This window comes from Vanderwaltozyma polyspora, genomic scaffold (assembly GCF_000150035.1).
Source record: "Vanderwaltozyma polyspora DSM 70294 KpolScaffold478 genomic scaffold, whole genome shotgun sequence".
Lineage (NCBI taxonomy): Eukaryota > Fungi > Ascomycota > Saccharomycetes > Saccharomycetales > Saccharomycetaceae > Vanderwaltozyma > Vanderwaltozyma polyspora.
The window spans coordinates 72-24963 of record NW_001834627.1 but is presented as its reverse complement, the minus strand read 5'-3'; the positions used below and the strand labels follow the sequence as shown (position 1 = coordinate 24963).

The 24892-nt window shown below is 31.6% G+C and overlaps 5 protein-coding genes across 5 annotated transcripts; 1 reads left to right on the top strand and 4 right to left on the bottom strand.

Moving 5' to 3' along the window:
- Nucleotides 1–362: 362 nt before the first annotated feature.
- RIM4 (Rim4p) lies at nucleotides 363–2747 on the bottom strand (the record flags this gene model as incomplete). The annotated part of the gene is made up of 1 exon (XM_001643578.1): nucleotides 363–2747. One exon carries the CDS (start codon nucleotides 2745–2747, stop codon nucleotides 363–365), a length of 2385 nt encoding a protein of 794 aa, XP_001643628.1.
- A 3725-nt stretch (nucleotides 2748–6472) lies between these two features.
- On the bottom strand, nucleotides 6473–9214 carry HSP104 (chaperone ATPase HSP104; the record flags this gene model as incomplete). The annotated part of the gene is made up of 1 exon (XM_001643577.1): nucleotides 6473–9214. The coding sequence occupies one exon, from the start codon at nucleotides 9212–9214 to the stop codon at nucleotides 6473–6475; it is 2742 nt and encodes a 913-aa protein (XP_001643627.1).
- A 1769-nt stretch (nucleotides 9215–10983) lies between these two features.
- Nucleotides 10984–12726, bottom strand: Kpol_478p3 (MFS transporter; the record flags this gene model as incomplete). Its single annotated transcript, XM_001643576.1, has 1 exon — nucleotides 10984–12726. One exon carries the CDS (start codon nucleotides 12724–12726, stop codon nucleotides 10984–10986), a length of 1743 nt encoding a protein of 580 aa, XP_001643626.1.
- A 3940-nt stretch (nucleotides 12727–16666) lies between these two features.
- Nucleotides 16667–18889, bottom strand: Kpol_478p2 (uncharacterized protein; the record flags this gene model as incomplete). Its single annotated transcript, XM_001643575.1, has 1 exon — nucleotides 16667–18889. One exon carries the CDS (start codon nucleotides 18887–18889, stop codon nucleotides 16667–16669), a length of 2223 nt encoding a protein of 740 aa, XP_001643625.1.
- Nucleotides 18890–21492: 2603 nt separating this feature from the next.
- Kpol_478p1 (GPI ethanolamine phosphate transferase 3) lies at nucleotides 21493–24522 on the top strand (the record flags this gene model as incomplete). Its single annotated transcript, XM_001643574.1, has 1 exon — nucleotides 21493–24522. One exon carries the CDS (start codon nucleotides 21493–21495, stop codon nucleotides 24520–24522), a length of 3030 nt encoding a protein of 1009 aa, XP_001643624.1.
- Nucleotides 24523–24892: the final 370 nt, after the last annotated feature.

Genomic DNA, 24892 nt, shown 5'->3' with positions numbered 1-24892 from the left:
AAATATATCAATTTTTTCATTCATTAAAAAATAAATATTAAGAATATTAAACTATGTAAAGATCTCAATAAAATATAAAAAATATTTTTGACATGAGTAACTTTTTCACATTTAATGATAAAGTTGCTCCTTTAGCTCTAGACTTGAAATCAAAATAGAGAGAAGTTAAAACCTAACAGTAAAACACAATAATGAATGAATCAACCAGGCAACAGAAACTGAAACCAATTAATTAATCAAAAGACAAAACAGAATATAAACTAAAGAAATAAAAAGCACAATTAAAAAAAACGAGTGACATTACTTTGACTTTTTATTAGGACAATTTTTGATAAATTTTTTTAAACAAACAATTATTGGCATCAGTAATCTAAATGATAAGATTTATTTTCTGGTACGAATCCTTCTGATTCATTCTGACCATATTGATTTTCAGGTAGTGAAGGAGCGCTATGAATATTTGTACCCATTTGGCCCATTGGAATAGGTGGACTCATCATTGAACCTGTAGGAGGTGGAGGTGGTATAGGGTATAACATCATGTATGGATGATTTCCAGCAGAGGCTTGAGGTGGAATACCTGGATTCATAGGACCAAGTGGGTAATGCATTGGGTGGTAGTAATAAGGTTGGAAATAGTAAGGCTTTAATGGTTCATTATAATTAACATTATTACGTTTGTAATATTTCTTTCTATTAGAGGAATTACTACCCTTACTATTGTTTCCATTATTATTAGACAAATTATTATTAATTACGTTAGTATTTGGATTTGAATTACTATTATTATTACCACCGTTATTAATATTAATATTATTATTACTCAAACTGCCAGCAGATGAATGATTATATGTTGTGTTTGAACCTGATTGACCTGCAGACTCAGATATCTCTGATGTAACATCAGTTGTTGTCGTAGTGGTGGTATTTGTTGGATTGATATCATTTTCAGATTTATAGGTATAATTTCTTGTTGAACTCCAACCTGTTGGTAACGATTTTCTATTGTATGAATAAGAATTCTTTATATAAGGCAAATAAGGGTTGATTTCAAACTCTGATAAGCCTGGAATAGGAGGAGGTGGTAAATAAGTCAACATTGGGTCATTTTCAATTGGAGATCTTCTTCTAAACATATTAATTGGGGGAGGGGCTAAGTTAAATTGAGGACCAGTATATTGCTTAGAATTGCTATCGTTGAAATAATTCGAAGATCTTCTATAATTTCTTCTACCATGTAAACCACCAATTTCTTTATATTGAACATGCATTGTTTTATTTAAGAAAATAGCATGATTCTCCCTTTCTAATGCAGCAGCAGCAGCTTCTTCTGTTTCGTATTGAATAAATGCAAACACATTTGTTGGTTTAACAATCAAGTTTATATCAACAATTTCACCATGAGCTGAGAATCTTTCTCTTAAGGTTTCTTTAGTAGTCGCAGGGTCCAATTGTCCAACGAAGATTGATTTTTTATCAATAGTAATTATAGAGTCATCGTCACTTTCTTCTTCATCGTCTTCTAGATGATCTTGATGTTCTTCATCTTCATCATCTTCCTCGTCATCATCATCATCATCATCATCATCTTCATCTTCATCTTCGTCATCTTCATTATCATTCTCCTCATGGTCTTGCTGATCTTCATTTTCTGCGATGTTATTTCCACTTTTCTCAATACTTTGAGTCTCAATGACGTTATTTTCGTTTGTGGTGTCTGAATCAGCATCAGTAATTTGTTCAGACTCAGAGTTTGAATTATAGTTCAAATTATGTTGGTTTTGGACAGGATAGGTATTTGATAATCTTTTAATATCCTTTTTAGATGAAGAATCAATATCTTTATTCAAATCATCAGAATTTTTAAAAATAGAATTATTGTCTATTTCAGATTGATTTTCTTTTTTAATTTGTAACAATAAATTATAACGTTTTGATACTTTAATATTTTGAACCCATTCAACATCCCAATTTGCATCAGTTCTTAAATTTGCGAATGCTCTAATAGCATCATCTCTGTATGCAAATTGAACAAACCAAGAATTACCAGAGGCTATTGGATAACAATATCTTTTAACATATTGGTTATTTTCTCTATTTGGTACCAATAATTCTAATTCACCGAATTTTTCGCACATTTTAGCTACATCAACATAAGATATAGGCAAACTGTGGGTTACAAATAGGGTTCTATTAACTTTTGCAGGTTCACAACGCAAAATTCTACCATTCAAAATCGAGCCCTGTGCCTTTTTCAAAGCTTTCTTTGCATCCTTATCATTAGTATATTGAACAAAGGCATATGGTCTATTAGCTGGATCTCTTAAGACTTTAACTCTTGCTAAGTTACCGTACTGTTTAAAATTTTCAGTGACAGAGACACATAGTTCATCATCTGACAAAGAAGCAGCTAAACTTGCTACGAAAACACAAGAAGAAGGTCTTCCACGGAAACTAACTGTGGAATTAGTGATATTGATATTGGTATCTACAGTAGTATTACCTTCTTCAATATTTGTTTCCTCTAAATTTTCCTTGTTATCATGATCATTTCCCTTGTTGTCGTTATCTTTTGAGTCATCAATACTTTTATCATTTGAGGCATCTGAATTTATTGTTGACGCATCGTTTGTATCACTATTTTCGTTAATTTGAGAAGTTGATAAAGATTTTGTTGTTGAATTATTTTTAACTTCTAAATGCATGTTATTGTTATTATTAATTGTATTATCTTGAACTACTGTCATTTTTGATTTATTATTTCTTGTCTTTATAATAATAATAATAATAATAATAATAGTAATAATAATAAATGTTTATGAATACACTAGACAGATGGGTAAAATTTGAATAAGTTTTCGTAATTATATTATATTTGGAATTAATTTTTTAAACGTACACTAATATTTTTTTTAAGTTTCTTTGATTCTAAAAAAAATAATAAAAAAATGAACAATAGGTTAAACTTTAGTCAAGTTCCAATGTAAAGCAGTTCTTAATAAATAAAATGGATTAGATGAAAAACTTCTGCAGTGAATGGGGATAATGTAAAATTTTTTAAATTTGGACAGTAAATAATATAATGCTTGATAATTTATACTAGGAAGAAAGAAAATAGCACTTTTTTTTAAAGAAAATTTCCTTTATTGTTTTTATTATGATGAAAATTCTTGTTGTTATTATCTATTATCTCAGTCTTCTTTTTAATTTAATTTAATTTAGTATATTATTATATAATTACCTCCTTCTTCCTTTTCCTCTTCCTCTTCTTCTTCTTCGGCTTTTCGTTTCTTTTTTATTAGCCGCCTAAATGTATATGGAGATATAATATCGAGCTGGGGAAGTGAGGAACGAAGGTAAAAAAAGCGTTAGGTATATATAACTGATCTTAAAGGGTACAAAAATTAAAACAAAAAAAAAAATTAAAAAAACAAAGCAGTAGGATTGAGTGATATATTTATATTTCTTTTTTTATTGAGAGGGGGAGGGGGAAGGATGGGAGTTGCAGAAATGGTATGATAGGATTGTGAAATATTAAAAAAACAAATATATGTATATATATATATATACCGTGTAAGTTAAGTTGATATAACTATGAGATAACTGTACGAAACCGAAGTAAATGATAGACAGAACAACGATTTATAACAAAGTAAGTGCTAATATATATGACAATAATAATAATAATATGATTAAAAATAACAGACTGATTGAGGAGCAATAGAGGAAATATAATCTTAAAAGAGAATTTAAAGGGAATTCCAAATTTTAGAAGGAGATCTAAGGAAGAAGAACATAATTACGAAAGCGAGAGAGAACCACAAACGGGAACAGAGAAACGAACATATAAACTAAATTGAAAAAGATATGAACAACTAAATCAAAATCTAAACCAACATGAAAGATAGAAACGAAACAATTTGTGGTATCGATCTCCTTATATACCTCACAAAAATATAATTTTTAAAAGGTTTGAAAATTGGACAGAAATACAAAATAAGTTTCTTTAGAATACAAGATTAAGAAGAAGAAGAAGCCACAAAAACCAAACAAACAAGAAAACCACAGAAAGGGAGACAAATGAAATCAGAGAGTATGAAACTAGAAACAAAAAATAATAAAATAAGGGTTGGGTAAAATAAAATAAAATAAAATAAAATAAAATAAAATAAAATGAAATAAAAAAGTTTAAACAACAATTGCAACCTCCAAAAATAGGATGAGATAGACAGAAAGACAGACAGACAGACAGCGGAAAATGAAAATGAGATCCGATCAAAGTAATGAATATCATTCAATAAGTCTTTTTCTTTCAAAAAAATAAAATAAAATTGAACCCCAAAGAATCTAGATAAATCTTGTAGTAGCATCGATAAATCAATACCTCAAATTAATTATTCCGTAGTTAGTGGTTTCTTGTTATTTCTTTAGATACCATAAACTTCATAGATATATCAGAATACAATACGCACCTATTTTCCCCCTTCCTGTCCTCAAAGTGAACATCAGAAAGAAGAACAAGAACAAGAACAGGAAGAGGTGAAATTACGAACCTCTAACTAATTTTATTACTCCAATTTTTATTTCTATGCTATGCTATGCTATGCTATGCTATGCTATATTTGCTATGTATCTCTCCCTCTTCATTTTTTACCACAACGATTGGTTGTCTCCCAACCAACGTTGTTTTTTCTCTTGTTCCTTTCCTTTTATTACAAATCATGTCGTCATTAATATGTGCTTGTTCCTAAAATATCTGTGTGCCGTTGTTCTTCTTGTCGTTGCTATTAGTGCTGATTATCCGGGCAACCATCTTAACCCTGGTTATTTATATCTAGCTACTACTGCCAGTACTTCTTCTTCTAGCGATAAATAATATTAATTGGTATTTCTCTCTCTTGAGTGAAGAGTACCAATTTCAATTCCAAAATCTCCAATTCAGGTCTACATCAATAATTCTGGTTGGTTATACAGTTATTCACATATTTTTTTTTTATTAATTGATTCTATTGAATTCAGAAATGATTCACTGATTATCATCCACAAAAATGAACGACGAAAACGAGAACAACAAAAGAAGACAAGATAATCTACCGTAGCTCTCTCCCTCTTATCAGGAATAGTGATTAACCACCACTTATTCCCGGGTTATCCCTAATTATATTCAATTTATTTTTTGTTACTCCACTTCCCGCCAATCTCTCTTCATTATTTCAATCCCTCTCCTATTGTTACTCTAATCCTTTACTCTGAAAAGGAACAATTTTTATTTTCACACCTATATCTCTCCGTCTAGCCGCTGTCCTTGCGCTCCCCTGTTTCCCCTTCTAGTCAGTGCTGGCACGGAAACAGTAACAACGGGAAAATCATTTTGCCTATTACAGTAATAACCAATCACTTATCCTAATTGTATCACAAACAATGGAGAGAATCCGGCCGAAAACTGCACTTTTTTCTCGTATTAAATCCTCGCCGTACCATTTGTTTCCCTTAGTTTATATCATACTCGTTTCACATGCTGCACACACATACATGCATACACTCACAATTATGTCTCTCTTTGTCCCAGTTTCCCCCCCTCTACCCAATTATTTTTGCTATGAATATTCATAAACAGCACTAGAACAACAGACTAAGAGAAAAACCCTTGGTCCAACCTCAGTTAAATCTCATGTAACTAAATTAAGTGTGACAGTAATATGCAATAGGTAAATCTCTAACCATTTTTTTTTTGTTCTTGTCTTTATCCCCCACCCCTGCAGAAACAATTTTGTACGCCCAAGATATACAACGGTAATAAACCATTAAATAACTACCATCTTCGTACCCCTCTTATGTCCTCATTAAACGATTAACACAAAGAGTCATTCATAACTGTACGCTGTTTACCTACTTCTCTGATTTTCTATTTTTGATTACGCTACACCAATATGAAATATAAACACAAAAAGTCGTGGCACAGACAGACACTTTTCTAATTTTTTATGCAAATCTATTAATACTTACTTAATTTGTTCACGTACGTACATACAACATTCATGCACATTGGATATTCTAAAGATAACAAGACATCATTAATAATAAACGTGATACTAATTATAAGTGTTAGGGCAATTGAAATTACCAAAGGAGGGTGGTTTAGAAATTTAGTCGTATTAATACCCAATTCGGTATTTATAAATAGTTCTTTTACATAAATACATTAATACATAAATACATAAACAATTTATGATGCAATTGATATTCCTTCCTTAATCTTTCCAAACATAAATAACATTACACAACATAAACATAATGGATTCTTTTTTAAATATAAATAAATCTATTAAAACTAAAATCAACATATATCTCCAAATATATAAATAGATGCATAGTTCGAGGGGGTAGATGGAAGTGAAGTGAAGTGAAGTGAAGTTTAGTGAAGAAATGTGAAAAAACATATCTCTTGTGCCAAGTAATTGGATATTTTCACCTAATCAAGTTCAGTTGGACCCAGTAAATCTTCATCTTCATCTTCATCGAAATCAATATCCATATTATCTTGACCATCGACAATTGTTGCTTCATGGTTAGGCAATACTTCTAGGTATTCTTGTGCTTCATCTTCGTCGCTATTGGCTTTATTTTTACGACTCTTTAGTACAACTCTAACTTCTTCTTTGTCTTTAATTTCATTTCTTAAAATTCTAATTGCCATCCTGTTCAAAATTTCATTCTGAATTAATCTATTTAATGGACGTGCACCCATATCATCAGAATAACCATACTTTGTTAAATATTCTTTAGCTTCTTCGCTAACATTCAATTTATAATGCTTATCATTGGCTTCAAATCTTTGTTCAATTTCTTTTAGACGAATGTCAACAATCTTATGGATAGCCTTCCTTGATAACTTATTAAAGACTACTATACCTGAAATTCTGTTCAAAAATTCTGGTCTGAAATGTTGCTTGACTGCCGCTAATACCAAACCTTTCGTAGCTTCTTGTACTTTAGATCCAGGTTGTTGTTGTAAGTATTGTGCACCTAAATTAGATGTCATAATAATAATAGTATTGGAGCAGTCAATGGTCTTACCTTGACCACTGGTGATTCTACCATCATCTAACATTTGTAACATGACTGTTAAAACATCAGGGTGAGCCTTTTCAACTTCGTCAAACAAAACAACAGAATATGGTTTATATTTCAATTGGTTTGTTAAGAACCCACCTTCTTCAAAACCGACATAACCAGCGGTGGTACCTAATAACTTGGAAACTGAGTGCTTTTCACTTAATTCTGAACAATCAACTCTAATGATCATATCTTCATCATTGAACAAAAATCCTGCAATCTTCTTTGCCAACTCAGTCTTACCAGAACCTGATAAACCAAGGAACAAAAATGATGCAGGTTGTCTTGGATTAGCTAGACCTGATCTGCTCAACCTTACAGCATTGGAAACCGCCTTAACAGCTTCCATTTGACCAACTACTTCTTGAGATAAGTCCCTTTCCATATGAATCAATTTTTCATTTTCTGATTCAGTCAACTTCTTAACTGGAATACCAGTCAACCTTGCAGCAGTTTCGGCAACAGTATCAGTATCAACAACGTTTTGAACCATAGAATCGGAACCGGCTCTCTTTTGTTCTTCAGCTACTTGTTGTTCCAATTCTTCAATATGCTTCAAAATATCTGGAATAGCAAAGTATCTTAAATCAGCAACGGTTGCAGTATCGTTTCTACGTTCCGCATCCAATGCTTTAGTTTCTAATTCTTCTAATTTCTTCTTTGCTTGTGTCAATTCTTCATGACCCTTTCTTTCCTCTTCATAACGTTGTCTCAATGGTTCTAATTCTTCAATCAATGAAGCTTCTCTCTTTTTAGCTTGCTTCAATCTATCCTTTGTAGAGGCATCAGCATCCTTGTCTCTTTCCAAGGCTTGTATTTCAACTTGTAGCAATTGTAATTGACGTTCTTTAGAATCTAATTCCTCAGGTTTCGAGTCTCTAGCAACTGCAACACCGGCACAAGAGATATCGACTAAATCTAATGCAGAATCTGGTAATCTTCTGTATGGCAGATATCTCTTTGCTAATTGTGCGGCAGTAACCAATGCACTATCTAGGATTCTAACACCGTGATGAATTTCATACTTTTGTTGTAAACCTCTTAGAATTGCAACTGTTTGTCTAACGGTTGGTTCGCAAACATCTATCTTTTGGAATCTTCTTTCAAATGCACCATCTTTTTCAACAATGGATCTATATTCGTTGTTTGTAGTAGCACCAATGACTTTTAAACCACCTCTTGACAAAGCTGGCTTCAAAATATTAGCGGCGTCATCTTTACCGTTACCCATCAACATATGAATTTCATCGATAAATAATACGATTAACGTCTTTGAATCCTCAATTTCTTTTAAAACACCTTTCAATCTTTCTTCAAAATCACCTTTATATTTTGCACCGGCAGTTAAGGCAGCTAAATCCAAACTGAATAATTTAGAACCTTGTAAAATTCTTGGGACATCGTCATCGATAATTCTTTGAGCGACACCTTCTATAATAGCAGTTTTACCAATACCAGGTTCACCAATTAAGCAGGGATTAGATTTAATTCTCCTTGCCAATACTCTAATACAACTTCTAATTTCTTCTTCTCTGCCGATAACAGGGTCTAATTTACCTGCTCTAGCTTCTTCAGTCATATCAATTGCATATTTTGTTAGATATTCCAGTGGAGTAGAAGTGTCTGCACCACGGGAATCAATTCTTTGATTACCTCTTAATTCCAAAGCCTGTTGCTTAATAGCTTCGAGGTCAATTTGAGCTTCTTTAAATATGGTTTTAATTGAGGAATCGTTAAATAATGCAAATAGTAAATGATCTTGAGCAATGAAGGAATCCTTTTGTTGTTTTTGTATTTTAGCAGCATCTTGTAAAACTTGACCTAGTGCATAACTTGGTGTTATTTGTTGTGGAGCAGGGTGTTGTTGTGGTATACGCACCAAAGATTTATTTACAATTTTAGTGAAAGCACCATAATCGTAACGAGCTTTTTCAATTAAATTTTGTAAATATGGAATTGAACCATCTGGCTGAGTTTCAATGAAAGCAGCTAATATATGAATTGGTTGTAATTGTGGATGTTGATGATCTTGGGCTAGTTTTTGAGCAATTGTTAAAATATTCAAAGCTCTTTCTGTGAATTGAGTTTCGTCATTCATTTTTCTAGTTTGTGTATCTTTCTTTTTATTGTTTCTATACCAATAGAATGTATTATTAAAATAACTGTAATATCTTTTGATAACGAGTTAATATTCTATACTTTTTTTGTTTGTTCTTATATACTATTAAATAAGTAATAATTAATTGAATTAAAAATATATTAGACACAAGAAAAGGTAATTAATTAATCAACTGAATAAATTGTCATTTAATTTGAAATTATTATCCCTTATATATGTATATGTACATATATATATATATATATATATATATCTGATTTAGCAAGTTAAATAAGGTGATGTATAGTACAACTCTTTATTATTACGATTTCTGCATAACCTCAAAAATTCAACATGAAATCCCCTTCGTACGTTGAATTTTTCTTTTCTTCTAGCAAATTCTAGAATAATCCATAACGTACGCTTACTTTCTACACCCTTCTCTTGGCTTCTTTTGCACTCATCTTCTCTCCACTCCCCCGCAAGCACAATCATACACATATATCTCTCCATCTCTCTCTCTCTCTCTTTATCACCACCCAATCAATCAATGGATCAGAAAGTCTGTCAGTCAACTTAAGTCATTGTCTATCCTATCCTATCCTATCCTATCCCATCATCACCTTACCTCTATTTCAATAGTTTCATACCAAACTTTCGAATGCTCTCTTCTTTTTACTTGATCTTGTCGTACTTGCCATTTTTATTACTCTGTGCATGCAAGTGAAGAATAGCAGTGCTGTTGCGTTAAATTATTTCTTTTTTCTTTTTCTCTCTCTTTTTTCTTTTTCTTTGCGAAATTCAACTGAATCGAATCGAATCGAATTTTTATTTTTTATTTTTTGTGGTCGTCTCTCGCCATCCTTATTTTTTTTGCTTTCACATTTCGGTTTCTGAAACTAGTAGAAACTGCTGGAAACTACTGGAGATAAATATTCATGATTAAATTATTGTTAGCGGGAAATTTCGAACTTCAAACTTCGAACTGTGATCGAGTTTATATGATTAATCGTAATGACTCTGGGGCAAGGCAGAAATAGAGAGAGGTATTATATTTTTAAGTCAAGGAGATGATGATTGCAAAATTTAGTTTTTAATTGGTCGTTTTTGATCAATTTGGTTGCATTCTGTAACTAGGAGTCCAGATTTCGTTTAGTGTCTGGAGGAATAGCGGGAAAGGAGGAAGGAAATGGGGTAGTCGACGCAACCACAGGAGCATGGAATAGGCACAGTTCAATAGATTAGAGATTATATACGTGCGTCTCCCCTTTCCCTTTATTTGTTGGTTTTAATCTTGAAATATATAATAATAATAATAATAATAATAATAATAATAATAATAATAATAATAATAATAATAATAATAATAGTGAAAATAATAGTAATAGTGAAAATTAAATTAATAATATATATGCCTAAAAAATAAAAGATTGGGAGATTTAATATATATAAATATCCTAATATATGAAAGGAATGACGTGATTGAAATTAATTAATTAATTGACTAAAGTTGGGTATGATATAATAATTATAATGAAGTTTATAATATAAGGATGAAGCCTCTTTCTCTATACTTGGGACTCTTCCGTATTGTAAAAAAATGTTTTTTTTTCTTTCTTTCTTTGAAAAAAAGTGTAATAAAGTAAATTAAAATGTAATAGTTCCTTTTAATCCCCCAATTCTATAAGTGGTGTGATATGATGGATATAGTTCTTGTTTTCTCAAACATAAATAATTATTACAATTACAATGTACCAATAAAGGTATATCTAACCGGAATAAGCAAACTTAGATTTTTGTCTAATTGCCTTACCGTATTTTAGTAATAGCAATGGAACTGGTATCATTGCTGCTGCAAATAACCCTAAAACTAAACCGGCCCAACCTGTACCCATGTTATGGAACATGTAACCGGCAAATAATGGGAAAACTGCACCAAACATAGATCTCATAAATGTATTAGCTGCAACAGCTGAAGCAGCTAAAAACAAATAGGATTCAATAATGTAGTTCAAACATGGCAAGAAAATACCCATTAAACCAAAACCAATAAATGAACCAGCAATTGTTGGAACAATCCAATGAATTTTGTGAGGATAGTAACCTGTCCAACAGAACCATAGAATACCAATTGGGAAAACTACACCTGCAACAATCATTGGATATAATCTTGCTTCAGGTACCAAACCACCTGCTTTTCTAACTCTGGACAAATAGAATGCATCCATCTTCCAAATGAAAACAGTACAGATCATAATACCAACAATCAAAGCGATATATGGCAATTCACCATTGACTCTCAAACCGTAACCTTCGACAAAGACAATTGGATAAGCTTCTAATAACAGATATAGAATACCGTAGACAAAAGAATTGTAAATAGTAATAATCAATAAGATCGGTTCACGGAATAACATCACAATTGGTCTAGTGACAGTTTTTTGAACAATATCCTTAACAGATAATTCAACACTTTCATGAGCGGCATGAATACCCCAGTTGTTTGTAGCTTTTCTCATTTGTTTAGCTTTGTTAACTAAAATAGAAGGATGATGGGTTTCTTCCATAAAAAAGAGTAATGCAACAAAAATTGCAGCGGAGAAACAACCAATAACGTATTCTAACCATCTCCAAGTAGTATGTTGAACGATATATGAACCCATAACAGGACCCAAAATTGGACCTACAAACACACCTAAGGAAAACAATGCAATAGCTTTACCTCTCATATTTGTATCGAACATATCAGCAAAACAGGCAGGGACGACTGCCATAGGAGCTGCACCAATTAGACCACCAAAAAATCTACAAATCATAATACTTTGGAAATCCTTTGAAACAGCGACAGCAAATTGAAAGACCGAGAAACCGAATGCAGATAGAATGATGACACCTTTTCTACCGTATAATTCTGATAATGGTGCATAAATAATCGGAGATGCAGCGAAACCTAAAACATATAAAGTAATACCTAAAACAGAAACGACAGTAATAACATGAAATTCTTCATTTAATTGAAGGACACCCGAACCAAAAATAGAAGAACCCATAGTAATGGCAATACAATCAAGACATAAAACTGTACAAAGGAATACCTTTTTCGTAGTAGTCCAGTTAAATGGATGTAAAGGATCATCCGGACCATCGAATGTAACTTGAAATTGATCTCTATCTGGTAATCCAGGCGGATAAGGTCTACCACCACCCATTGGCAATGCATGAGAATAATCAATATGAGTTTCATCTCTTAAAGCTTCACCTTCAGTGTCACCTGTACCTGTTAAAATACGTGATAGCCTTCTATTAATTTCTGGACCTGATTCACTGGCAGATGTTAAAGTATCAATTTTTTCTAGTTTTATGCCACTAGCAGCACCATCCATTGATAATGAGGATGGAAATACATCATTAATTTCTACTGGTTCTTGTACTGATAAACTTGAACTAGATCCAGTATCTGTAGCAGTATCTGTAGCAGTCTCTTTGCCAGATACTTCCCTACTCAAACTCATAATTTATATTTGTCCTAAAATGTCTTAACAATATAAGCTGAACAATAAAACGCTTTCTTTTTTTTGTCCTAGATATTAACCCCTTCCAAAATTTGTCCTATAATTCAGATAATACGAATTGAACTATTAAAATTAAAATGTATGCAGGTGCTCAATCGAAATGATAAACTGAATGAAATGGATCAACTAATTCCTTGTGTGTATCAATTCACAGATGTCAAGCAAGGTGTTTGATTTTATATAGTCTCAAAGAGATTTTTAAAGAAAGAATTAAAAATGAAGACCTTCTAATTGAAACAAGTGTTTAATGAATCTTAAGTTTAAGGTAAAAACTGAAAAGAACAAAAATATCATCAAGACAGAATAAGTTAATTCAAGTTAAAACTTCAATTATACATATTCACTTTATATATATATATATATTCATATAACCAGATGAATTGAGCTTTATATAGATGGGTATATATAATAAAGTGAATATACTAAAATAGTAATAATTCGATGAGTAAGCAATTCAAAATCAATATCATCTCCGACATTTTTTTTCAATTTACAGTATTAATTAGTATAAATAACATAACAATAACAATAACAATAACAATAACAAGAACAAGAACAATAACAATGAAATGGAAGCAATTTTGTTCAGTATTTTGATATTACAGGGAAATAACTGATTTATGCTACATTGCACTGCAACAAATTATAAGATCAGGTCCAGTTTAAGCCTGTCTTCTCCAACCCCCTTCGCACCAACTTCAAAGAAATAAGGAAGCATATCATGAATTTAGAGCATCCCACGGAATGACAAACTATATTTGTATGTAATTAGTTATACAATATTATATATCGAAAACAGGTAATCAATATAGTTAACAGTTATGCAACTTGGATAATAAGAAGGAAGGTTCCATTATGAATATTACCGTTTCTACGAGCGATAACATATATAATATTTTTTCTTTTTTTTTTTGTGCTTTAGGGAAGAGACAAATATTTACTGCCCGATGACATACAGTGATATCGATGATCTCTATCAATCAATTAAATCCAATCTTTCCATTGAAGAATCCAAATAATAATTGCACCAATGTATTTCAGAATACACACATAATGATACAACCAACTGAGCACAAACTCTCTGAAGTTAGTGAAACCCAAACGAACATCATCTCATCTCTTGCGGAATAACCGTGAAGTGTAATTTTCTTTTTTAAAATTTCCAGTTTTTCACTACCCAGATGAAAGCAAAAATCAAAAAAGTTTTTTTTAAAATAAAACAGTGCTTTTGATCCAGTTAAGAACCGGAGAATAATACATTTTCAACATCAGTTGTTTATTCAATTCCCTAAATGGGCATTAATGCAACCTAAATGTCACTGCTGCAACTAATAGAAATGTATCGTTTCCATCCTTCTCAGTCAGGAAGCCAATGGCAAAAGCAAATATTGTGAACCTAAAGTACCCATTAGTAACAAGAACAAAGCCAAACAAGAGAGAGAAATACTAAGAGTGAAGAGGAAAGACAGAGACGATACAGGGAGCATCGACTCCATTTATAGTTACTGGTTTGTTCGATGTAAAGAATTGTAGCAACGCTTTGAACTTAAACCCAGGCTTCAAAGCTCGGCCGAATAAAATGGGGGAGAGAGAGAAAGGTAGAGTAGGTTTGATAAAAAAAACTAAATAAAATAAAATGGTATAGTTCGATTCGGAAATGGAAAGTAAGAACAGATTGCATTAAACTAGCTGTAGTATGATTAATTATTTAGTTTAATGAAAAATCAGTTCAGATTAGTGAGAAGAAATAGGTAGTTTGCGTTGCGTTTAAGGGCAAAGTTGCTAAAAAAAATCTATTGGGCTTTATTATACCTCGTAGCCATTCGGCTGCAATGCAATGACCTAGAAAGTTTTATTTTATTGTGATTATTACCTGAGATTTATGCCTTGTCAGTTGCTTATTTATATCTTGGGGGAAAGAAATCTAAGACACACAGGTTATACTGCATTTAGATTTGGATATGTGCTGTAGCTGTTTACAACCAGTTATCAGGTTATTTCTCTACTACTAAATCATTACATTCCGTGGATGATATTATATTAGCTTACTCTTCTCTCTCATAGATACGTATTAAAGTACTCACATAACTAATGGTTATATGAGTTAGCAATGGTTAATCAATATCTGGTTAAGTACATAAACCAAGTATCAGATTTTATATATCAAACTCATAAACGTAGTAGTTCAACATGAGCGGATGGAATCAATTACACATTGTAACCTTTTTCTTATAATAGTTCCAACTATACTTTTTTGTATCTTTTAAAAAGCTGATTTGAAATGCATCTGCCTACCCTTTGTAAAATTGATTATCGTACAGTGTCTGATGCTATCAATTGCAACTCTATTCGACTGTATCAAACATATATTCTGATTCAATAATTGTTTTGACTAAAGAGTAAGATGGATCATTTTGCTGCTTTTTTGTATCTTTCCCAGTCGAACTCTCTTATGTGTGGGATATTTTCGGCCCGTTCCGGTTACTCCCGGAAGACATCAATACGCTAACTAGTAAGAATATATACCAGTATCTCCTAGTTACAGAAACAGTCAATTTTTTTTGCAGTAGGAATCTAAGCTGCCTGAGATATTTGATAGTGGATTATACTTGGACGTATCTTTGTAGTATAAAAAGGACTTGAACCAGTGAATGTAGGGCAGTAGAATAAGGTTATAGAACATCGACAATTAGAACAAAAACAGAATAAGAATTTGGAGTTCCACGGAACTAAAACAAAAATAATCATCATTAACAATATAGGTAATTGCTAAATTACATTTGCCCATTGGGACAGCGATGTGTCGTTACTTGTGCGGTTCCACTCTTCTCTTCTCACTGCATGGTTTCTTTATTACTTTGTGTATTCCGTTAGAAATTACATTCTGTTATTTGTTGTTAAGAGAGTATGCTAAATGTTGTTCTTGCCATCCTTAAACAAATCAAACAGTGTCGAAAGAAGTAAAAAGGAAGAGCCTTTTCCCCTTGTATTCGTCCGATCATCTGAAGTTTTCAATTAACGATATACACAATGGTTTTAATCGATTTTGTTAAAAAATTTCCATATTTTCTATATTTTAGCGATTTCTACGTTTTCTTATTTTCTCATAGACAAAAAAAATAATTGTATAGTGTCATTTAAGCTCATCGGCGATTGTTCATAACTGAATATAATGAAAAAAGTGATGACAGTAACAGTAAATCAATATTTTTTATTCCTCTCCAAACATAAAATTCCCAATATTAATCAAATGTATCTTAAATGGGTTTTCTTATAAACTTTTATTACTTAAACACGTTAACTACATTAAGATATTTACAATTATGATAGAAGAATAATGTAAAATAAAATGGCAAACAATATTTACCCACAAATACACATAGTCATATATATATATATATATATCAAACTTGTTGCAATAATGATTATAATAACAACATTATCATTGTAAATTTTTAGAACAGTAATACATGTACTATTTATTTAATATAATTGATTTTTCTTACATTGCAAAATAATTTATACTTGTACCTCATTACAACAAGTTTAATTGATGAAGTACTAGCTTTATTATACAGACAACTATTCTACATGTTAAAAATTTTCAAATGAATTATTATTAATATTTGTTTATTTTTATTTACTTTCTTCATAGTTTAAACCTATCGGCGATAAATAACTTTTTCCATTATCTTCGTATTTCTTTTTTGGTGCAGTATTCCGCGGTTGTTAACATTTGGCAATGTGACAACCTATCTCCATTCACACTTTGAAAAAGATTTCCTACCGCCAACCTCCTTATGTACATAATTATGTCAGAAAAATGATCTTGGGGGTCAAAACATCCCATTTAGGAAGATCGCTAGTGCATTCACGTGATTTACAATGGTGCAGTTTCTCTTTTCAACCATTTAAATGAAATACTTTGTGGTTGGGTGAACTGTACGGTTGTATCAAAAATCTTCCTATGATATTCATTGATCTGTTCTCTTTCTCTTTTATCTAACATCTTTACATCGATTAGTTTTCTACAATATGGCACTAGTGTAATATTTTCAAAACATAAAAACTTTTTATCTCCGAATCTCATCTCTGGTTTTACTACTTCTACTAATAAATCGTTTTCAATTCTAATACCATACTCACCGTCTTTATAATAACCAGGCTCATTACTAATGATATTACCAGCTTGTAATGGATACTTAATCGAGGTTGGTTTGGTACCAATACCAATAGGTCCCTCATGAACATTCAACATAGCACCAATACCATGACCAGTACCATGTCTGTAATCCAAACCTTGTTCCCATAAATATTGTCTGGCAATAACATCTATTTGATAACCGTTAGTTCCCTCTGGGAATATTAATCTTTCCAAAGCCAAATTACCTTTCAAAACTAAGGTATAGTTTTTGATCTCTTCTTCAGTTGGTTTATCTAGATGGATGGTTCTAGTGATATCGGTGGTACCTTCTAAAAATTGGGAACCAGAATCACATAGGTAAATTTTTTGTGGGTTTATCATCGAAGAGTTTTCCTTTGGTGGTTTATAATGAATAACAGCTGCATTAGCACCAGTAGAAGAGATTGTGTCGAAAGAATTACCAATAAAAGTCTTCTTGGTCTTTCTAATTTCAGTTAATTTTTCTGCTGCTGTATATTCATCTATCAATGCTTCATGTTGAATCAACCTATCTTCTAACCAGGCAAAATATTGAGTTAAACATACTGAATCTAGTACTTGTGCTCTATGGGCATTAGCTATTTCAGTCACGTTTTTTACAGATTTAAGTACATCGACTGGAGAATGAAGCATTTTGTAAGTTTTCTTTGAAACTTCTCTAATCAATTGCCAGGATGAGTTATCTGGGACAATGAAAGTTGTAGCGTCATTAGTCGCCTCAGTAACAAAGCCAGATAATGATTCCCAAAATTGATCATAAGGCTTGACCACAATCCTGTTTGATTCGAAATATTGTTTGATTTTGTCATCATATTTAGAATCTGTAAATAAAATAGTTTCGTCTGATTGATCGTCAATTAACAAATAAGCATAAAAAACAGGGTTAAAATCAATTTCAGAGCCACGCAAGTTTAGCAACCAACAGATTTCATCTAATGCAACAGTTACAAAGTAATTTTTGATTTTACTGTCATCATTGGATTTTTTTGAAGAAGATAACTTTTTCAAGATACGAGAACGTTTTGAAGAAAATTCTTCACCATGGTAGCTTTCATCTAATAAAATCAAATCATTTGATGGTCTTGATGGGACCGGTTCGAAATCTCCCCAAATTTTATCTATTAGATTCTCTGTAATTGGTACTAATTGGATATAGTCACTTGAATTACCGTTGATACTATTTTCTGATAACATTTTCTCTAGAGTCGATTTGAAATTCAAAACTTGTTCATAGGTGATTAACTTTGGATCGATACCAATCTTTAAAGGTTTTTTATTTGATTTCAAACCTAAACCTTTTAACATTTCGATGGCTTCATTACAACACCATTGTTGCCAATTTAATTTATCTTCACCTTGTCTTAACAAAGCCCAGTTATAATCTAATTCCTGTAAAGCTTGATTGAAATAACGCCCATCAGTCGATAGGATAGACTTACCAGTAGGTTCTTTTTCATCATTAAAATTTAATAAATCTCTAGTGATACAAGCAATACCAGCAGAACCAGTAAAGCCAGAGATGAAACTTCTTCTTTCATCCTTTTCGGAAACATATTCACTTTGATGAGAGTCTTCACTTGGTACAATGTAACAACATAAATCGTTTGATCTCATTTCATTACGCAAATGTAACAATCTTTCAGTAGTATTAACCTCCTTAAAATTCTTACATAAGGTGTCACTTGAATAAACACTTTCATTTGAAGCAGATAATTGATTATTAGCACTACTATGGGCTCTTCTTCTCGTATTTTCATACTGTCTAAAGAAAATGCTTGATCTTTTACCATGTCTTGATAATAAACCAGGAGAACAAGTACAATCATCACAAGGCCTAAAAGGTCTATTACCTCTAACACTTGAACTTGAAGGTGGGACACCTCCAGCCATTGCCATTCTCGAAGATTGAGCAGTTGACATATTGGGTTTGATAATAGTATTATTCCTTACCTGCAGTTGATCCAGAGTCTTTTATTATTATATATATATTGGAAAGCTTAAAGCAACTTAAAATTCGATATATACAAATTTAAGTTGAAATAATTAATAATTAATACTTTACGTTTGATCCAAATTAATTAAAAAATAAGCAAGTGATCCTAATTACTATTCAAGAGATATCGAGTTGACCAAATTAAATTAACCAAGTCCATTCGAAACTTTATATTCGAAATTCGAAATTCGAAATTGGATTTTTTTTGGATTTTAATTTTTTCCATTATTGAATTCTCCCACTTTGCGGTGAAGTTAAAAGTTTAGTAATCGATTAGTACAAGAAACGAATATAGGTATTAGAGTAGAGTAAGAGTAAGAGTATGGTTGGTTATAGATGGGGGAAAAGGGGCGGTACGAGAGACATGGTTGATATGATTGTGAAGTTGATTGTTATGTTTTGATCTGTATTGTCAGAGAGAGAGAGAGAGAGAGCAATAATAAGTCTGTAATCCAATATTATTATGCACACCCTTTTATTATGTCAATTTCCTACCATGCATATGCGTGGTAGTGCTGGTGGCGATGGTAATAAGCATTTGATTAGTGGTTTGGACTATTGTATTTAGGATTGCAGTCTAACTAACTATCTATCTAGTTAGTTCGTAAGTTAGTTTGCTGTTATGAGCTGAGTTGAGCTTTTGTTATTATCAGAGTGTCCCTTTTCCTAACCCCCGGGGGCAGAGAAACACGCGCAGAGTAAAATTGGGTGCATATTACTAGCAAAGAGATGCGGTGTGCGGCGTTACCAAACACACAAGCCCATGTACATGAGCACTGTATCAATACATGTTATGTATATGTATGGTTAAAAAAAGACGTCATCTACAGTTGGTCATGTGTTTTTTTTGAGTTTGAGTTTGTAACGCTTCTGTCTAGTCTTGGTCTGTTAACACCTACACAATGAAATAGAATAAACCCCATATACAATCCCCTTCCTAATAGAATTTTCACATTCATCCCCATCCAACAGACACAGGCTAGCGGCTAAATTTCCGATGCTTCCTATCTATGCGGTGTATGACAGCAAAAGAAAAGAATAAATTAGTAAATCCATTTTTGTGTCATATCTTATCTTATCTTATCTATTTTATTTTTGAAAGATTGGCATAACACACCACCATGCTCTACCGCACCCCATCTTATATAAATAGCCCACTTTTAATCGTTTTAGCCTTTCCATTTCTTTCATCACTTTCTTTTCCTCCTGTCAACTTAATTCAGATTCAGATTCAGATTGGGATTGTTCTGTCTTGCCCTTTTCCCGTCTTGATTCAAATGTATTGAAATTTTATTTCGTATCCAGATCTTGCTCAGGCTCTGTCGTTACATATACTTGAATTCCAACTCCTCTCTGTTCTGGTTACTTTTGTTTTTCTGACTACTTGTTTTTCTATTTAACAGGGTGAGTGTCCCTCTTAAGAACTGCTTTTCCTTTTCCTTTCCCTTCTTCTTCTTCCTTTTTCTTTGGCGTACGTAATACGTATGTATAATGAATGAATGAATGAACAAATCGATAAATGACAAGGAGGAAAATTAAAGTAGAATAGAACAGGACAGTGCACGGCAGAGCATATGAAGGGCAACGGAAGAGAAAAAAATAAAATAAATTATTAAATATCAAAGTTTTAGTTTTCATTAATTAGCAAATAAATATATGTATGTATACTTATCTTTATTATACGCTATTTCTTACTGTTAGGCTTTTGTTTAAACATACTTTATTAGTTTTAAATTTTTGTATGATTCTTTAAATTTCGAAAAACTAAATTTATTAAATAGATTACAAAACTAAATTGTGCTTACTTGTTTATTACTACTACTACCACCATATATACAATACACACTGTTGTGTTTAAGAGTAATTAACTGCATTTCACCTTTAAGCAAACTTACCCACGAATTTAAAAGAAGGTAATCATTCAGTTCAAGCCATTACCGTTCAATTCAATTCAATTCAATTCAGTTCAGTTCAGTTCAGTTCAGTTCAGTTCAGTTCAGTTCAGTTCAGTTCAATCCACTTTAGCTCAAATTTTAATTTAAGAGATCAGTTGTATATATACATCCAAAGAAAGAAAATAAAGTAGCTAAATTTGTCATAGTTAATAAAGAGTTTTGATATTTTCAACCTCTAACTCATCATTTATTACTTTCTCCTTTTCAATTGTGCCTTTTCATTTCCCTAAGTATCAATTTGTAATTACAAGTACTAATTAACCCTTTTTTTGTGTTTGTTGTTAATTTTTGTTTCATCCATTCAATTAATATCATAATATTCTTTGCTATCCAAATTTTATTATCACTACAACGTTATTTATTTAATACTAGACATTCTGAAAATTATTTCTATTTTATGTATATACCAAGTCAAGTTACTCAACTATAGGTTTAAAAATAAAAAAGAAAGAAGAAGAAGAAGAAGAAGAAGAAGAGGAAGTTAAAAAAAGAAGAAAACACAAACAGAGCTTTAACATTTAAACTGCTTACTAAGATTAACTTCTAAATTACAGAATCTATACCCTGTCCACATTATGAATGGTTTAGAAGATGAAAAATTTCTTTATAAATTAAGATTTCAAAAATTCTCAGAGTCTCACACTCTTTACGTTTTATTTCTATCCTTAATAGCAATTTTACAATTTATTTCAATTGCATTTTTCTGTAAAGGTTTCCTTTTAACAAGGAATGTTCTAGATAACGTCAATAATTTAAACCCTTCAGACTTGAACCAAGATTATACCAAAAAATTCGATAAAGCTGTAATATTAATAATTGATGCATTAAGATTCGATTTCGTTATCCCTGTAAACTCAACAGATCCACTTCATAATCAAAATTATCATAATAATATAATCACTTTATATGACCAATTCATTTCACAAAATAATAATAAAGACCATAGTTCAATTTTGCTGAAATTTATTGCAGACCCACCAACTACAACGTTACAAAGACTGAAAGGTTTAACTACAGGTTCACTACCAACTTTCATTGATGCTGGTACAAATTTTGACGGTAGTGTCATCGAAGAAGATAATTTAATTAAACAATTGTACTTGAAAAATGAAGAAATTTATTTTGTGGGTGATGACACTTGGGACTCTCTTTTCAACCCTTTCTTATCAAATCATAGTAAACCTTTCGAATCGTTAAACGTTTGGGATCTGGATACTGTTGATAATGGTGTAATCTCTTATTTTAACGATCATCTAATTAACCAAAAGACAAATGATAAAAAATGGGATATACTTATTGGACATATGCTAGGTGTTGACCATGTTGGTCATAAATATGGTCCAAATCATTTTACTATGCGTGAGAAACAATTACAAGTAAATAATTTCATCAATGACATAATCGAATCAATTGATGATGACACTTTATTGGTGATTATGGGTGATCATGGTATGGATCACACTGGTAATCACGGTGGTGATTCAAAAGATGAATTAGAAAGTACTCTGTTTATGTATTCTAAAAAGACAGACGTTTGGGAATTGGGAGATCCAAATAATTATAATATAGAAAATTCGGGTGACAACTACAGATCTGTAAATCAAATCGATTTAGTGCCTACTTTATCATTATTATTAGATGTACCAATTCCATTTAACAACTTAGGCTGGCCAATCAATGAAATTTCAAAAAATCAGAATGAAAGGAATATTTTTGAGCAACTAACATTAAAACAATTGAAAAATTATCAGGAAGTTAGTGGATTAGTTGTTAATAATACTGAAAAATATTTTCACTTAGAACAATTATACCAAGATTCTTTAATCGATTCTAGCAAAGCAACAATTTTCCAAAACGATTTATTAGAATTATGTAAGGATCTGTGGGCTAGGTTTGATTATATAAGTATCACGACTGGTATTATATTTTTAACATTTTCTTTGATTATTCTAATCTTAACTACAAAATTAATCCCTTCAATTGTGGTTAGCCAATTAGTCCCATCCTTTGTACCATTAATCTTCATTATGATATTGGTATCAAACTTATGTATACATAGTTTGAATTATGTCTTTCAATATTCATTTTTCTATGATGATTTCTGGTGGTCTTTATTTGCAACAGCACTAGGTATCGTAATTGGTTGTTTTGTTCCAATTTTGGATAGATACACAATCAAATGGTTAATTTTCAGATTTTTCGGAGAATTATCAGATTATTGGTCCAGGGTAGGTGCATTCTTCTTAATATTGCATGCTTTATTGTTTACATCAAATTCGTTCACAATTTGGGAAGATAAAATTGTTGGCTATTTTGTGATCTCAATTGCAATTTTGACATTATACGAATTTACATTTGTGCCAAAAAGACAATCTACCAGTGCATTATTAACTGGTGTCGTAAATGAAGATGAATCCGAGGAAGATGCTAATAACATCCAACTAATTAAGGAATCAGATTCACTACCATTATCCAAAGGATCCCGTCTACTAGGTGTTTATTATTCTATTGTTTTGATTGTTTGTACAAGATTGGCGTCTACCATAACAATCTGTAGAGAAGAGCAAGGTGATTATTGTATTCCAACATTTACAACAAAAAACAACTATTCGCAACTTACTCTATGTGTTTCACTGGTTCTAATGTTATTAACACCTTCCTCAATTAAAGGTTACTACAAACTAACTTCGTCTTTCCAAGGTGCAGCACCGATCTGGATCAGCTATTTCTTAAGATTCTTCTTATTGATGAATGCAGGATACTGGGGGTTAACTACTATAGAAAATATGCTTGAAAATCCCGAGTTGGATTTATTATTTGTGAAATTGACACTTGCCAGGACGTTGTTGGGTTTTTCATTAATTGCATTAAATGTAGGTTGGTTTATGGGCCCACTTTGTATCGATGTTCAAATTGATCAAAAAATTGATTCCTCTGAAAACCAAGCAACTATAATGGGTTATAATAACATATATGGTTCTCAGTATTTTTTGTTTATTTTGAATTTATTCATGTGTATCATGATCTTTAACAAACCAATGGCACAAATATCTCTATATTTGATGTTAAATCAAATACTAGCGGTAATTGAAATTATCGACCTATTCAAATTAAAAGAAAATATAATTGGCCCATTCACGTTAAGTTTGATTTCGTACCAACAATTTTTCAGTACTGGCCATGAAGCCACAATTCCATCAGTTCAGTGGGATGTTGGTTTTATAATAACAGATAGGATCACATTCCCATTTACACATATAGGTATCTTTTTAAATACCTTTGGACCACATATATTAGTTTCGTTATCGGTGGGATTACTAACACTATGGAGACAATCACCTGCAATTTTAAAACCGCAAACTCTACTTGGAAGAATTGTCTCAAATGGCGGCTGTTTACTAATTTACAATACCGTGTTATGTTTAAGCTCTTTTGTGTGGGTTACACATTTCCGTAGACATCTAATGGTATGGAAGATTTTTTGTCCAAGATTTCTATTTGCCTGTTTAAGTCTAATATCTACTCAATTATTTGTGACACTAATCACAATTGCATTTGCAAGTGGAACTCTAATACGACAAATCAACAAGTTGTTTTGGGCTTAATTAAGTTAACAAGTTAACATCATTAATAAAGGACAAAAACCCCCAGATAGAATATTTGTCACGAAAAATCATATGCATAGTTATAGTCAAATCATTTATCTCCCATTTCCTAATGAAGACTATGACCAAGTTACAAAACCATTTTCCTGCCATCCATTTTTTTTACAATAATTAATTAATCAATCAGAAATAATATATAGAAGTACAAAATAAATTGGAGTATAAGAATAATGTATGTAAGGAATGAAGATCAATCCCTACTCTAACATCTATAATCCTGTATACCAGATTCTTTTTGAAACCATGTATTACTACCTTGGCTGTGGTATCTTATTCTTCTCATCTTGAGGTACAATTCAACTCCGTTAGA